This window comes from Urocitellus parryii, chromosome 6, assembly GCF_045843805.1.
Source record: "Urocitellus parryii isolate mUroPar1 chromosome 6, mUroPar1.hap1, whole genome shotgun sequence".
NCBI classification, from domain to species: Eukaryota; Metazoa; Chordata; class Mammalia; order Rodentia; family Sciuridae; genus Urocitellus; species Urocitellus parryii.
Genome location: NC_135536.1, coordinates 145,397,989 through 145,413,007, shown reverse-complemented (window position 1 = coordinate 145,413,007; position 15,019 = coordinate 145,397,989). Strand labels below are relative to the sequence as shown.

Below are 15,019 nucleotides of genomic sequence, written 5' to 3'. Positions count from 1 at the left end.
CTCAGCCGAGCCTTGGGCCGCTGCTGCCGGCGCTGAGGGGCCGCCCCGCGCCGCCGCCCGCCCCGTCAGCGCTGTCCGCTGGGCCCCCGGGCCGGCGCCGCCTTCGAAGTATTGTTTCCTTCACCTTTTTTTTTTTTTTTTTTGGAGGTGGGGCGAAGACTGAGTTGGAGACTTTCTTTTCTTTTTCTTTTCCTTTTTTTTTTTTTTTTTGAGAAAAGGGGAATTTCGTCCCAATTAAAAGGAATGAAGTCTGGCTCCGGAGGAGGGTCCCCGACCTCGCTGTGGGGGCTCCTGTTCCTCTCCGCCGCGCTCTCGCTCTGGCCGACGAGTGGAGAAAGTGAGTATGTGCCCGCGGCCACTGCGGGAACTTTTCCTCTGAGGGGCTGCGCCCTGTTTGCGAAACCCGAGTTGCCACCGTCGCAGCTGTCGGGCCCCCGGGCTCGGGAGCGGCGGGGCGGGGGCGGAGGGGGCTCTGCCGGAAGGCCCGAGCGGACTTGGGGCCCGAGCTTCTTGGTTTGGAGCCCCGCGGGCCCGAGCTCAGCGCATCCCGCGCGGGAAGGGCTCGGGGCTTTCTCTTTCGTGGTCCTGAGAGCCTTGTCCCGCGGCCTGGTAGGTGGGCAGTGTTCAGTCCCTGGCGGCTTAGTGGCCGGACTAGGACCTGGGACCTGGTAGCGAAGTTGGCACCGGGCGGACCCGCAGCCCCCGGGCCCATTCCACTCTCACTTCGCCCCTCCCTGATGCGCGGGCCGCTGGCACACACCGCTGACCCCAGCGTGGCGCACAGACAGTGCTGACAGTACCCTTGGTTGTGCTGTGCGTCGCTGCTGGAGCAGACAGGGTGCTTGGTGGTGGGGATCGGGGAGCCGCTCGTTCTCCGGGTGCCAGTTGTCCTCGAGGGGAAAGTACCCGGCACAGAGTCCCCGCAGCCCCAGGACACGTTTCCAAATATCCCGGCGAGGCCTCCGGTAGCACAACTTGCTTTGCTCCTCCAGGCACCTTGGGTTCCTGGTCGTTGCCATCATTTTAGAGGATTCGGCTTGTGTGTGTGTGTGTGTGTGTGTGTGTGTGTGTGTGTATGTGTATGGGGGGGGTTCCCTCATCCTGGTCCGTCCCTAGGAAAGTGTGAGGTGGGGACCTTCATCACCCAGGCTTTTCGGGGGCGTGCGACCGAATCCCTAGTTCAGAGGGTTCAGGGGCTGTTTCAGTTTTTTACCCAGCTTGTGGATGCCTTTTTTCCTCCCTGAGGGTCTGGGGGATGGCAGGGTAGCGTCCACGTGTGCGTTAGTGGATGAGTGGTCGGAGCCGACGGGCATTCACACACACGTGCTCGCAACGCAGGGTGTAGCTATGGCCACACGGGGACATCTAGATGCCTGGCCATGAAAAGAGGTGTCGTGCGCTGTCGTGTAGGGAGCTCCAGGATCTTCGGCGGCGGGGGGGAGGGTGTTTTGTTTTGCGAGCGCAAAGCCCTGGCCTTGGTTTTGTTGTGGCCAGAGTTTTGTTGCATTGCCAACCCCCCGCCCCACACTTCCTTTGTACGTAGTTAATAAGCAATATTGCCCCATACTCGCTATCTCTTGCAATCTGATAGCTTTTGTTTTGGTGGTGTCCGGTAGGGGTAGGTAGGCAAGTGCCGGGACACAGAGAATGAGAACTTCCCATGGTATGTGGCTGCAGGAAAAGGAGGGGGTTTTGTTCTACAAAAATAAATAAATAAATAAAGTATGGCGTACTGTTGGTATATTTGAGATGGTAGGGTAACTTGAACACGACTGAAAGTTTAAATGCAGTCGCAGAACTGGGGCTGGGAAGGGTGAGGGCGTGTTGGTGAGTAATAGTTGCCGAAGTATGCAGGTGGTGCCTACTAAGTTTGAAAAATCACGACTGAGCCTTGAGGAGTGAGGGGGAGAAACAGGCAGCGGGGGCTGTGTGGCTCCATCACAGGGAAAAATCAGAAAGGGTGTTTTTATAAACAAATCCTTAAACGTCTTGTAAGAAATGAGTCCACGATGGAGGAAGAGTAGATCTTTGCAGAATTAGCCGTGTTTACTGCATAGAGTTAGACAGCTGGGGGATGGAACTTCCACAAATCTGGACTCCCCTGGTCTTTGTTTTTCCGAACTTTTATCATACTGGATTGGGCGAAAGGCTTCCAACTCCCTTCTACTGGGGTGAGCGGGCTTCTATTCAGGCATTTAATGGTGTTTGGGGGGCACAAAAGAAGGTTTCTAGCCTTTAAAAGCTAAATAAATATAATTCAGAAGACATGGGAGAGCTAATACATTTTATTATGACATACTGTTGAAATATGTAGTTTTATTATTTAATATGAATTCTGAAATTCAAAGTAGCAGTGGATGGCCTTTCTCCTCCCAGACAGGATGCAGGCCATCTTAAAATAGGATGTCTTGTTATATGGAGCATTCTTCTGAAGATTCTTTGTAAAAGGTGCCTTCTTAAGAACATAAGAGGGGAAAGTGTATTTTTATGTATGTTTTTAATCCCACCTCACCCAGACTCTTCCCAAGGATTCTTTTAAAATGGTAATTCCTTAAATCCTGATAGATGGCCAGAAGGCACCCCAAATTCTGATTATGTTTTGCTGAAGTCCTGAGTCAGTACCTTCCCCTCCCTCCTCTCTGTAGCTTTGAGGATTTAATCTTGTATGTATGAACATTCCTTTAGTTTTTAGTCTGAAAGGTGCTAGACCACTTAAAAGAAAGCAAGTGAGTTTTTTTCCGGAGAGGAGTAGTAGATTGGGGTGTTGTTGGTTCACTTGCAGGTATTGTGTTGACATATTTAGGGATTAGTGACTTCTCTTTTGATAGCGACAGCAGTGTGGCATTTTTAACTTAAAAGAAGTCATATGGACATGCTTGCTTTGTGTAACTCTACTTGAGCAGATCTTTGAAATAAAGGAGGTTTGGAAGTTACAAGTGACAGCCAAATAATCTCATGGCTGTTCTCTTTTTTAAAATCAACAGGCTTTTTTTTTTTTTTTTAAATTTATAGTGGCCATCTCCTAAACAGGATTTAGTCATCTTTTTGCCCCAGGCATATATTCTATTGTCAGAGAAATATAGGTATGTGAATTGTTGGTGTTTAAAATAGTGTTTTATTATCTACCAGAAGGAGAATCCAGAATAAGAAGTTTCCAAAGTAGCAAATTATAGTTTAGCATCTCTAGAGGAAAATAGCAAGCAAACAGTATTTTGTGGAGGGGTAGTGTGGGGATCAAATGTAAAAGGCCATATGTTTGATTTGTCAAAAGGATTGGAAAATTTCAACATTAAGAAATAAAGTTGAATAGATGAACCTTAAAAACATTACAAAAAGTGAAAGAAGTCAGTTATAGAAGATGACAGCTTGTGTGATTCCATTTGTATGAAATGTCCAGAATAAGCAAATCCATAGAGATAGAAAATAGTGATTGCCAGGGGCTGAGGGAAGACAGCATGAGGAGTGACTGCTAATTCGTATAGGGTTTCTTTTTGGGGGTAATAAAAATGTTTTAAACTTCCTTGGTTGTGATGGTTGCACAATTCTTAATATACAAATCACTGTTAAATCGTACATTTTAAATTAGTGACTCTTATGGTATGTGAATTGTATCTCAGTAAACTTTGTTTTTAAAAGTATTATGCTAAGGTTGAAAATGATGTGTTGTGCTACCTCAGACATAAAAATTAGATTAAAATTATTGAATAAACTTGTCTTTCAGTTTGGTGACTCCCTTTTTTTTTTTTTGATGAGTTTTTCAGATCCTTGAATTACAACAATACAACAAACTGATAATAGAAGCTGTAGCAGCAGAGATTCACTGCCATAGGAAGGAGAGAGAGACAAGCAGGGAAAAATGAATCTTGGGCATACACAGCTTGAGTTAAGGCTTGAGTAGAGGAATTAACAAACACACATATGCTAGTGAAAGTTAGAATTTTTTGGTAGGAAAACCCTCGACTACATCTGAAATGATGTTGGCCTTTTCAAGATAGTTTAGGAACCTAGTCTGGATGGCTGTTTGCATTTCCAATTTTATTGTGTATGTTTTCCAACAAAGAAATAATGTGCTGTTTTAAGATGGTAAAGAATTTCCACTGTTTTTTGATATGCCATGCTATCCACAAGTGTTAGTAAATAAAGACTGTTCATTTTAATACAGTGTTTTTTTTCTTTTTTGCTAATTTTATATCTTAAATAGCTCTTGGATCTGAGCAGGAGGAGGAATCTTTGTAGATTACAGTAATTTCAGGCATTTAGTTATTTTTATTAAAAATATTAAAATTTATTACAGAAAAAATATTTAAAAATATGGTCAGGACTTAAAAATCTGTTATTCCTTAATATTGTTATTTCTTTATCCAGATTTACCTTGGCCTTTCAATAGAAGATCCAGAAGAATAGTTGTTTACATTGGGTTTTGGTCTTTGTCTAAGGCTTAGTTTACTAATAAAAATGTTTCCTGCCCCTCCTATTGATGCAAGATCTGAGCAGTAATGAAAAACAAATATATCATTTTCACTTGTTGCCTTAGCCCCCCACCCCCTACCCCAGTGTTGCCCTCAAGGGATGGTTGTTTCCTTTTTAATGTGTTTTCATTTGCTTTGTAAGAATGTGCTGTGAAAAGTAACTGAATCTAGGCAGCACTTAGTGGGCACCTACCATATGAAAGCTGACTTTGTGCTAGGCAGTACATGAGCCTACAAAGACAGAGAACTGTGTTTTGTTCTTGGGTATTTTATATATAAACTTATATGAAAGAAAGTTACTTGAAAATTCAGATTTTTTTTTTTTCAGACTCAGGACAGAATACAGTTTTCATATAGACAATGAGTAGCATTTTAAAGACCCTTTAAAGACTTTTCTCTAGGCTTAAGACCTGATATACAGCAATGCTGATGGTCTTGTGTATAGCCAGTGCTATGCTATCTTTGCCTTATTAGTATTTTCTCTTATATTGAAATGTCACTGTAGGCCATGGTGTACAGGCATCTGCCCATCTTAACCAACAGCATTGCCTTTTTAATAACACTGGTTATGACTATTGTGATTTAAAATGTGCAGTGTTGTTACCTTTTGCCAGAATATTGGGAGTCACAGGTATGTACCTGAGTGCTGCCTGGCATGTTTTGAGTTGTAAGAAAGATGGGACTTATTTTGAATTTTTCTCGGATTTGTACATTGCATAGTTAGCTTTCTGATAATCACTGGGAAATGTTCATAATTCAGGCCTTTTTATATATAATTTTTTAAATAACTGGTTTTTTTTAAGTGTGAAGGACAAAGAATAAGTTTGAGATGGCAATTAAATCCTGAAAGTTTTTTTTTTTAAAATTTAATCATAATGCATACAAGACATGTTTTTCTCTGGGTTGTGACTTTGTTTTTTTTTTTTTCAAAATTCATTTAAAACTCAACCCTAGTTCATAGAAGAGGTATTTGTGCCTGAAGAACAGCTTGCTTTGAACTGCTTTTCTTAGCCAATTTATGACAGGTACTATCTGAGCCCAAGAGATGAAGTCTTTTCAATTGTACTAAATATACAATAGTTGCATACTTGGTAGAGATACAGTTTCTTGATTTCTCTGGGATGTTCTGAAGGAAAATTTTGAACACTTTAAAGACAACAAAGTGCATAATGAATGATGAACTCTGAGTCCTCTTGGAAAATGGTGTTTGGCATCAGATTAGCAAGAGGAGGTTTTCCAGTTCCTTGTAAAGATGTGATTTGGCTTAAACTAATGGGAATGGGGGTGGGGGTAACAGTTCCAGTGTTTGTGTACATTGAGACCTGTCAATATTTGGGAAGCATAACTAATTTCCAGTATTTGTAAAGATTAAAACTTTGAAATATATACATAGCCCTTCATCCCATCACCCCTGCCACCCTCCCTCTCATTTGCTCTGAGGAAAGGACATATGTTTGGTATATAAAATGGTTAGTAAACAGGATTTTAAAAAACATGTTAGGTTATTTAATCAACAGATGCACATTCCCTCCGCGTGATGAAATTTGTTTCTTTTGTTAAGTTGTTTTGGTTTTATTTGACTGAAAATATTAACAGTATATTTGATTTTGAGACTTTTGGACTTTTGAAGACTAACTAGTTGTAGTAGTTTCAACTTAGGTTTTAAAGTCCCAGATACTGGTTTTGGTGATTTTCCTCCTTTTGTTTTTTTACTTAAGCCAATTTTACTTTCATCTTATTAAATTGACTAATTTTGAAATCTTAAGGAAGATTGCTATTTCTTTACTTGAATTGAAAAATAAGATCCTCCTTCTATACTTTTTTTCTTTAAATACAAGTTGAATACTCATTTTACTCAATTCTTTTAAGTTTATAATTTTTGTCTGATAATATATTTTACCATGAAGTTTTTGTTGTTGTTGTTTGTACCAGGGATTGAACTCGGGGGCACTCAATCACTGAGCCATATCCCTAGCCCTATTTTGTATTTTATGTAGAGACAGGGTCTCACTGAGTTGCTTAGAGCCTCACTAAGTTGATAAGGCTGTCTTTGAACTCAGGATCCTCCTACCTCAGACTCCCTTGCTGCTGGGATTACAGGTGTGCACCACCATGCCCCGCTTTTACCATGAGATTGTAAAGGTATATACCAAGACATATAAATTACTGCTGTGTTTATTTAAAGGACTAAAGAAAAAACTAGTAAGCAAGGCTTTAATTTTTTTTTTTATGTCCTGAATTTTTAAACTTATAGATAGCTACTCAGATTTTACTGACACACAACAGGGTAGCTTCTTTTATCATAAGGAACAAATACCTATAATTGCAATAACTTTTTACAGTGTATTGTGCTGTTATTTATTTTATGAATTCCCTTAACTTAGTTACTGCTGTGATGACTAGTGTGTAAGCTGTTGGGGGATGTGTCCATGGAGCTCACCTACTGTCCTGTGGCTGTTGGCTGATGGTCTTGAAGTTCACACTTTCTTATTTGGGATAGCAGAGTGGCTAACTACAGAAGGAAAATGCATACACCCAATCATATACTGCAGAGAGAGCTACAACTACTTTACATTACTCATGTTGTCACAGTCTAGAAGACATTTTTAGTGAAAGCATTCATGTTTTAAAAACTTTAGAACATAATCTATTCTTATTCCAGAAAGTTCTTGATGTGTGTGTGTGTGTTGGGGGAGAGTTTTAATCTTTATTCTCTTATTTCAGTTATTATTCTGTTAGCTTCCTTACTATTGTAGGCCATTAGTGTAGTAAGAATTTTATAATAAAAATGACATTTGTTCAGAATTGTGTGGTCTCTCCACCCAGCTATCTAATTTGTGACAGTTTGAAATAAATACATTGTTGTTGGGGTTTTATATACTTTATTTGGTCAGTTTCTTTTTAACATGTCACTAGTTTTCTTTAAATTGGCTGTGTTGTCAGTTTTAAAAGCATACTACTTTTTAAATTATTCTACATTGGAGAATAAATATATTTTGATAGTCTTAAAGCATAAATATTTTATAGAGTAGATCTTTAAGATTTTCCTGAGATATTTTAAATGTTTACTTTCAGTTTGTCCTCTTCTGTAAAATAGAGTCAGTAGCTTGTATAAAATTATTATTCGGAATGTGTTTGAGTAAGTAAATGAGACATTACCAATTTGAATCAGGTGAATTTTAATTAATAGCACTTTAAGGCACAGAAATCTGATGATAATTAGGGAGCAATAAGTTGATGTATCTTAGTGACCTTTGATAACTTCCTAAAAAACTAAGAAATATCCAGAGAAATTTCTAGGAGATAACCCATGACCCATTTGACTGGATAAGTCTGCAAAGATTTTTTCAAGTCATTAGCTATTTATTGTCTTTAGATCATAAAAAGCTTTATCAGTTGTATCCTTGTTTATCTGTATCATCTTGTATTTATTCTCTCTACCTGACTTGGAGGAAAACAGAGAACAGATGGATACAGAGGGAGCCCAGCAGCAGAGGAAGATAGTTCTGGAGTCTGATTTCTATGGATAATGGGTCCATGGCATATGTTAGGTGACAACATGTTAAAATTTAATCACAGGAAATTCTTTTGTCAGAGTAGCCTTTCTTAGTTGGGTGCTGAATTCTCAGTTTTCTTTCTAATATGTACCTAACTAAGGTTTTCACAAGAAAGGTTGGCCGGAGATGGAATTTCTAGTTAAATTTCAGTTCTGCAGCCAGTCTTTTTCTGGAGAGACCAGTTAATTGAATGTTTCCTTTCGACTTCACTGAGTCACTTGAAATCACTCAAGATTTACCCCTGTTTCTGGCTCCACCCTGGTCCAGTCCAGACCTGCATCTCTACTCTCAGAGAGAGAGAGAGAGAGTACTTGCTCAGTTGGTCTCTGAACCAGCTCTGACTCCTGTGCCATCCCTTTGGCTTGATGGAGTTTTGCTTCTCAGAATGTGCCTTTTGTGGAGCTTCCTTGTGGTCCAAGAATCAAGTCTGAGACTCCCTCAAATTTGACTGTAATAGTTCATTAATGAGATTTTGCTATGGGGTAAGTTCCCTGTCCAACCCAATGCTTGGGCTTTAGTGTGGTGGTGCATGAGGCAAGCTATACCTATCTGCAAGGTTTTTGCTCCTCCTGTTTCCATGGCCTGGAGTGTTTTTTTTCTCCTCCTCCTCCTCCTCTTCCTCCTCTTCCTCCTCTTCCTCCTCTTCCTCCTCTTCCTCCTCTTCCTCCTCTTCCTCCTCTTCCCCTTCCTCCCCCTCCTCACCCCATACTGAATAGCAGAAAGTGCTAGTCATTAGCATAGGAAGGTTACTTGGTTCAAGATTCTCCTTAGATGCCAATTTTTTCTTTGATTCCAAAGAAGTTATTTAATTTTTTGGAGACTTAAATATATGGTGTTTCTCTTTTTCTCACTAAATGGCAAAATAAAAGTATTTTCTAATGTATTTAGAAAAAGTCAGAAAAATTGGAGCAGGGAAATATAATTTTAAAAAATTAAAATCTCTTTTAAGTTTCAGGTAGATCTGTAAAACAGGGACAAGACTGTGACTGTCTGAAGGTAGCATTTTGGATCAGTGAATTCCTTTCCTCCCCCATGTCTGAGATGCCATCCTTTGCTTTCTAATTAATTTTCCTTCATGAAACTTTTCACGGTTTCCCTAACTTTTGTGGATCTGACTTTTCTTTACTCCTTTTGAGTTCATAACCATTGCTGTGCTGGTTAACAATGGTTTGTTTTGACCTGTACCATGGTTGTCCATGTTTTACAAGGACAGAGGAGCCAAGTGGCTGGTTTGAATCTTAAGTTCCTCAAAAGCTAAATTCTATGGCGAATTATTTTGTCTTCCTGGGCCTTAGCCTCCTCATCTGTGAAATGATAATTTTACTAGGAGTAATAATTTTACATTTGTTCTTAAAAATTAGCTGAATTAATACCCATGTCAAGTGCTTAGAACAGAGCCTGGTAACTGTTAATTAGTCCCTATTACTTCAGCCGCAACTGTCTTTTGGGTGTGTTGTCCTTGAACAGAGATGTTCTTTGGATATTGCCAAAAATACAGGATACAATTGATGTTTTATTGCCTCAATTGGTATAGAGCTTGGCACATAATAGTTCCTTATTAAGATTAATTTTGCTTGTTAAGCAGTTGTGTAATTTTACTTTCTCTCAGTAAACAGTGGCCAGTCCCTACAGATCACTTATATTTCAGAGATCTGTTTTTATACATTTTCCCTTAATCATTTCTCTTGCCACTTTCTGCCAGTGCTAGAGAGGTGTGCAGTGTACACTTTGCCCACCTCACCAATGCATAGGCGCCATCTAGTGGCAGTATGGGAAATTCGGCCTCTTCCATAACTGAATCCATAGCATCCTGAGGATGACGATAGCCATTCCCCACAACTTCCCTAGATTTTCCTTTCTGGCATGATTCCTGAGAACTGATAGCAAGAAAATATGGATACTGTAGGCTTCTATAGAAATCACTTGGGTACAGTTTTGGGTTAAGGTTGCTCAACTATGTTAGGAAGCAACTCAATGAGAGAATTAGGATCTTCAGAAATCATGTAAATAAGTATACTGTAAACTCTTGGGCAGTTCTTTGACCTGAGACCTGTGTGTCCTTTAAAATTAGAATTTTAAGATATTTTTATAGGATTTTCGTAAGCCAAAAGTTCTGAAGTATTTCTTTTGAGATTAGGGATTTAAGAAAACAAAACAAAGCCATAGGACTGGGAGTATAGAGCACTTGGGTAGCACGCACAATAAGACCCTGGGTTTGATCCTCAGTTCTGGGGTGGCGGGGGGAGGTCACAAACAAACAAATCCTTCAAGACCCCAAAACACTAGTGATTCATTTTGAAAAACACAGCAAGGTTTACTTTCCATTGCTTTATTGAAATATGTAGTCACATTTTAATTATTGTTCTTATGTGTGTCCCTTTGAGCTATTTTATGTAGTTAAGATATTTATCAGCCATAAATACTAATAGTAAATAGAAAATACTCCCATTACTGATGTTAGGCCCTATGTTGGCTGTACTTTGTTAGATATTTTTCTGCATTTGTTCTCATTGATAATTTCAGAATTTAATGCTTTCTCACTTCTTTAATGAGACTACATATAGTACATAATGGTTTTAGATCAGTTTCCCCATGATTGCCTTTTCTTATTTTTAATTTAGAAATCACTTCTTTGACTTTTTGAGAGATAATTTCAGCTTGCCTTCCTTTAAGATATTCTGAACAATTACTGTGGCTGTTTTTAAAGCAGGTTTTGAATAGTTCCAGAAATAAGGACACACTTGATATTTGATTGTCCTGTTTTGACATTGGGCCTGACACACAGTAAGTCCTCCATTAATGTGTGTTCTATAATATTTATTTTGCTAAGGTGTTTAACAAGTGTATATGAATTAATGGGTTTGCCTGGGCTGGTGGAAGCCCCTCTGCTTGGAATGACCATACTACTGGGTTGTCCTTTGAGACAAACTCACTTTAAGAACTAGTTAACAATTTCACTCTTTTTGGCAACTTTGATTTTGTGTGCAGTATGGTCACTCTGACTTCTTGCTCTTATGATATACCAGGCCTCTCACAGGGCTTCTTAGACTGTTTTCTCCCTCTGTATAGCTGGTGACTGGTGCCTTGGTTATTATTGAATCCCTGGACATGGCTTAGCTTTTGACACATAAAGAAGCTCAAGCAATGGAGGAATTCTAAAAGGAACCCATCCCCCTCTCAATTCACTTTGACACATTGTATAACAAATGTCTTTTCATCTTGTCATTGTAGTTATATTTACTGAAACATTTTACCATACCAGCTACAAATACATGAAACTTGGAAGCAATAAAATGATCTTTAAAATAATTTTTTTCCATAGGGATTTTGCAACTAGAGGTGGAAAAAAAAATGAAATGTGGAAAAACTATTTTCCACTCTAACTTGTATAAAGGTGACCTCATCCCTGTGGATGGAGACCATGTTCTATAAGTTCCCTATGGATAAGATTGAATGAATAATTCATCACCAATTCTTGTTTTTTTAAAAAAATATTTTTAGTTTTAGGTGGACATAATAACTTTATTTGTTTATTTATTTATTTATTTTTTATGTGGTGCTAAGGATCAAATCCAGTGCCTCACATGTGCCTCACATGTGGTAGAATCCCAGTCCTACCAATTCTTGTTTGTGGTATGCTTTCAACTCTCATGAAGCTTGGTGCCTGATTGAAGGTGGGCACTTTTAGGCTGAACTTCAATGTGTCTGTTTCTGGACTGGTTTGATTCAGAGGGTCAGGGTGGAAAGAAAGGTCTGGTGGATATCACACCCTCTGCAGCTGCTGACTGCTTTCCTACTCTCTCTTGGATGACAAGGTGGGCTCTTTCAGCCATTCTTCCAGACTTTAAATCCCAAGACACAATGCAGGTTTAGTTGGAATCTGGATAGAAGTTTGCTTCTGCTTCTGGCATTGTTTTCTTAGTGAGGCCAATAAAGTTTTGCCTTAAATCCTGAGAAGGACTTTAGCATGTCTTGAGGGTCTCTTGTTACTTGCGCCTCTCCTTCTGCTCTGGTACTGCTGTGGCATAGCCATAGGTCAAGGTTTTAGACAGTCTTGTCTTGGAGTCCTTGGAGGGGTTGAAGCCTTCTCCCTGTTCCCATCTTTGGCAGAGCAAAGTTTTCTTGTCTGAGACAGAGGACTCTCAAACTTAATTAACACTTAAGAAATTATTGTTAAAGGCTTGGTACTCCTGAGGAGACTGGTAAGGTAAGATATTTCTTGTAGAAAATGTAAACAATCATTTGAACCTGGTATGTTAATTTCAAATGCAGATTATAAAAAGTGACTTGTAGTTCCTAGTTGGAACTAGGCAGATGTGAACTCACCTGGAAGAGCTAGTGCTACCTTGCCTCTCTCTCAAAAAGCTGTGTCTCCTTGAACAGTTTACTGTCTTTCTTTCTCAGATGCAGAGAGCATGTTGGAAAGGTAATTGTAGACCTCAGGTGTCCATCTGTAATTTGGAATAATACCATGGGAATTAGTAATAATGTGTCTGAAAATGCTCAGCAGACTAGCACACAGAAAGCATCCAACAAATGGATACTTTTATTGTTCTCTTCCCCTCATTGCCATGGTGGCCCTGTGGGCTGTCTCTGGGTCTCTAGTCCACTTATCTCCTGCCAGCACTAGAGCATTGCCACTACTTAGGATGTGTCTTCTATTTCATATCCATGGTGAGGGTTTGAACCAAGAAAGTCTGAGTCTTAGGACAGCCTTTGGAACCACTAACTGGTTTGCCCTCTCTGAAAAGTAGTCTTTACCTTGAGTAGCTGGCTGAAATGAGTAGTGGAAAGGGGATTTGATGACATCCAGGGTCTCTGCTCCATTGGTGAACACTTGGAAAGAATGCTTGATTTATTTTTCCCTCCCACCCCAAGGAGCTACTGTCTAGTTGGGAAAAGTCAAATGCATCTTGAGCATTCTGAATCCAAAATTCAAAATGCTCCCAAATTGAAACTTTGTGAGCATCAAGTCAGTGTCTTATCAGTGATGAAAATTTCTGAGAATTTTGGATTTTCAGATAAGGGATGACTGACCTGTAAAGTGTATGTAAATGTTCCCAAGTCAGAGAAACTCTGAAAGCAGAAACATTTCTGGTGCCAGGAATTTTGGATAGTAGTGAATAGCAACAGGCAATATATGTTTAGTGCTAAATTATGGGATGTTGACTTAAGAATTTGAAGTGTGTGGGCTTTGGAAGGTGGGCTTGTGAAGCTGTTAAATAAATAGCTTAAGGAAGCTTTAGGAGTGATGTCTTGACTTTAATGTGCTTCAAGCATCTGTCTCTTAAGCTCTCAGGAAACCTCATCTCATGAGGGGGAAGGACTGTGTGGGACTTGGGTAGCAGCCTGCCCCAATAGAGTGGAGAGTGGGTGTCAGATCCAAATATGTCAGAGGAAGGAACTTGACTGAAGGGTCAAGAATGGTGAGCTTTGAAACTGTTGGAATATTGTGGTGACCCAGGGAGCATCCTAGGGAGGGTGCTCTGGCCCCTTGATGGAGTCAGTATTGGGGGATCACAAACAGTCTAGTGTGAACCAGTGATGTGTAGAAAGGGGGGTAATGAGTATGGGGCCAGGGAGGATGTATTTATTATCTCTAGATCTGAGACAAGGGAAGCAGTAACCATTGGACTCCTTGACCTGGCTCTGGGGTTGAAGGGGGTGACCTGTAAGGCAAAGTTCCTGTCGGGGAGGGGGGGAATGAGTTGATGGAGGAGCTGGTAAAAGGACCAGAGGCTGGGACCTAACTGAGAAGAGATCAGGTCTGTGGATGGAGAGACAGAATCCATGGCCCTGGGATTGACTGGAAGAAGCATCACAGAACAGGCCCTTGAGCAGGTGCCTAGTGCCTTTGGGGCACAGAATGGGGAGAATTCAGGGGAGCAAACCTCTAGTGAGGCTTGATTCAGATAGCCAAGCTTTCTGGAGACTGCAGTATTCACCTTTGTAGAGAACTGGACTTCAGAGAAGTGGAGGAGTTCTTTCCTCTGTTAGTGGCACCATGGGTACCACAAGGGCCAGGATTAAAACCTGTGGGAGTAATATATATTCTCCAAACTTGCCTCCCTTCCTCAAAAAAGTAAAAGTTGGGGGAGTGGTGAAATTTTTTGAGGTGAGCTCTTTGCTGTTCATATGCTAGGGGCACTGCTTTCTAACTTTCAAAGGAAATCTGGGCCAGAAAAAAACCTTTGCTTCCTTCTGAGCTGGGACAGATGGGCCCAGTGATGGCCTTGGGCTGAATCATTGCAGTAGCCTTGGGGTCCTTATGACTGGGACCTGGAGACAGACCTTGTTACCCTGTAGTGCTGGCCAACCTGGGAGGATGATTTCCAGCCTTTGTACAAGCAGAGAGGAATGATTTGTTTAAAAGGAGATGCCAACTTTACATCCTGGTCTGGACTTTCCTACTGGTGCTTTTTAACTGGTATTGATTTATGTTTTAAAATGAATTGGGCACATTGTAATTCTTGATGCTCAGCTACTAGCAGCCTGTTCTGCAACTGTTACTGTTTGTTTCACTCACAAGTAACATTGAAGAACACAGTGATGTAAGAGGCTTGGTGGGAGGGTGATATTATTTGGTCAGTGGACTTTTGTATTACTTCCTACTATAGGGCATTCCGAATTTTAAATCATTTTTTTTTCACTTGTTTTTAGACAGGCTCTGTTTACCCTAGTTGGAAAGTAGGCTTCTGCCTGGCCCCGTTCCTCTTTGAGCTTAGAATTAGAGCTCAGAGCCAGTCACTTAGAAGCCTGGGGATCAGCAGAGCCTGGGAAGGTTTTCTCCCTCATTGCCTCACTGTTCTCATGTATAAAATGGAAGGTAACAATTGTGCCCTGGGTCAAAGGACTATTAGTAGTTCTTCCTTAATGATTGCCTTAAGTCCCTTGAACTTAGTGCCTGTCACAGACACTAGGAGTTAGGCGATATTGTTAAAGATAGAGGAGATACACCTTTGAAGTTATTTAGTTCTTTAAGAAAGAGAGAAA

The 15,019-nt window shown here is 40.4% G+C and overlaps 1 protein-coding gene across 1 annotated transcript in view; it reads left to right on the top strand.

Moving 5' to 3' along the window:
* The first annotated feature begins 213 nt into the window (after positions 1–213).
* Positions 214–15,019, top strand: part of Igf1r (insulin like growth factor 1 receptor) — a 300,293-nt gene continuing 285,487 nt past the window's right edge. Inside the window, exon 1 of the mRNA XM_026394732.2 lies at positions 214–337. Coding sequence (XP_026250517.1) covers positions 244–337 — 94 coding nt within the window. The 5' untranslated portion in view covers positions 214–243. The remainder of the gene's footprint in view (positions 338–15,019) is intronic.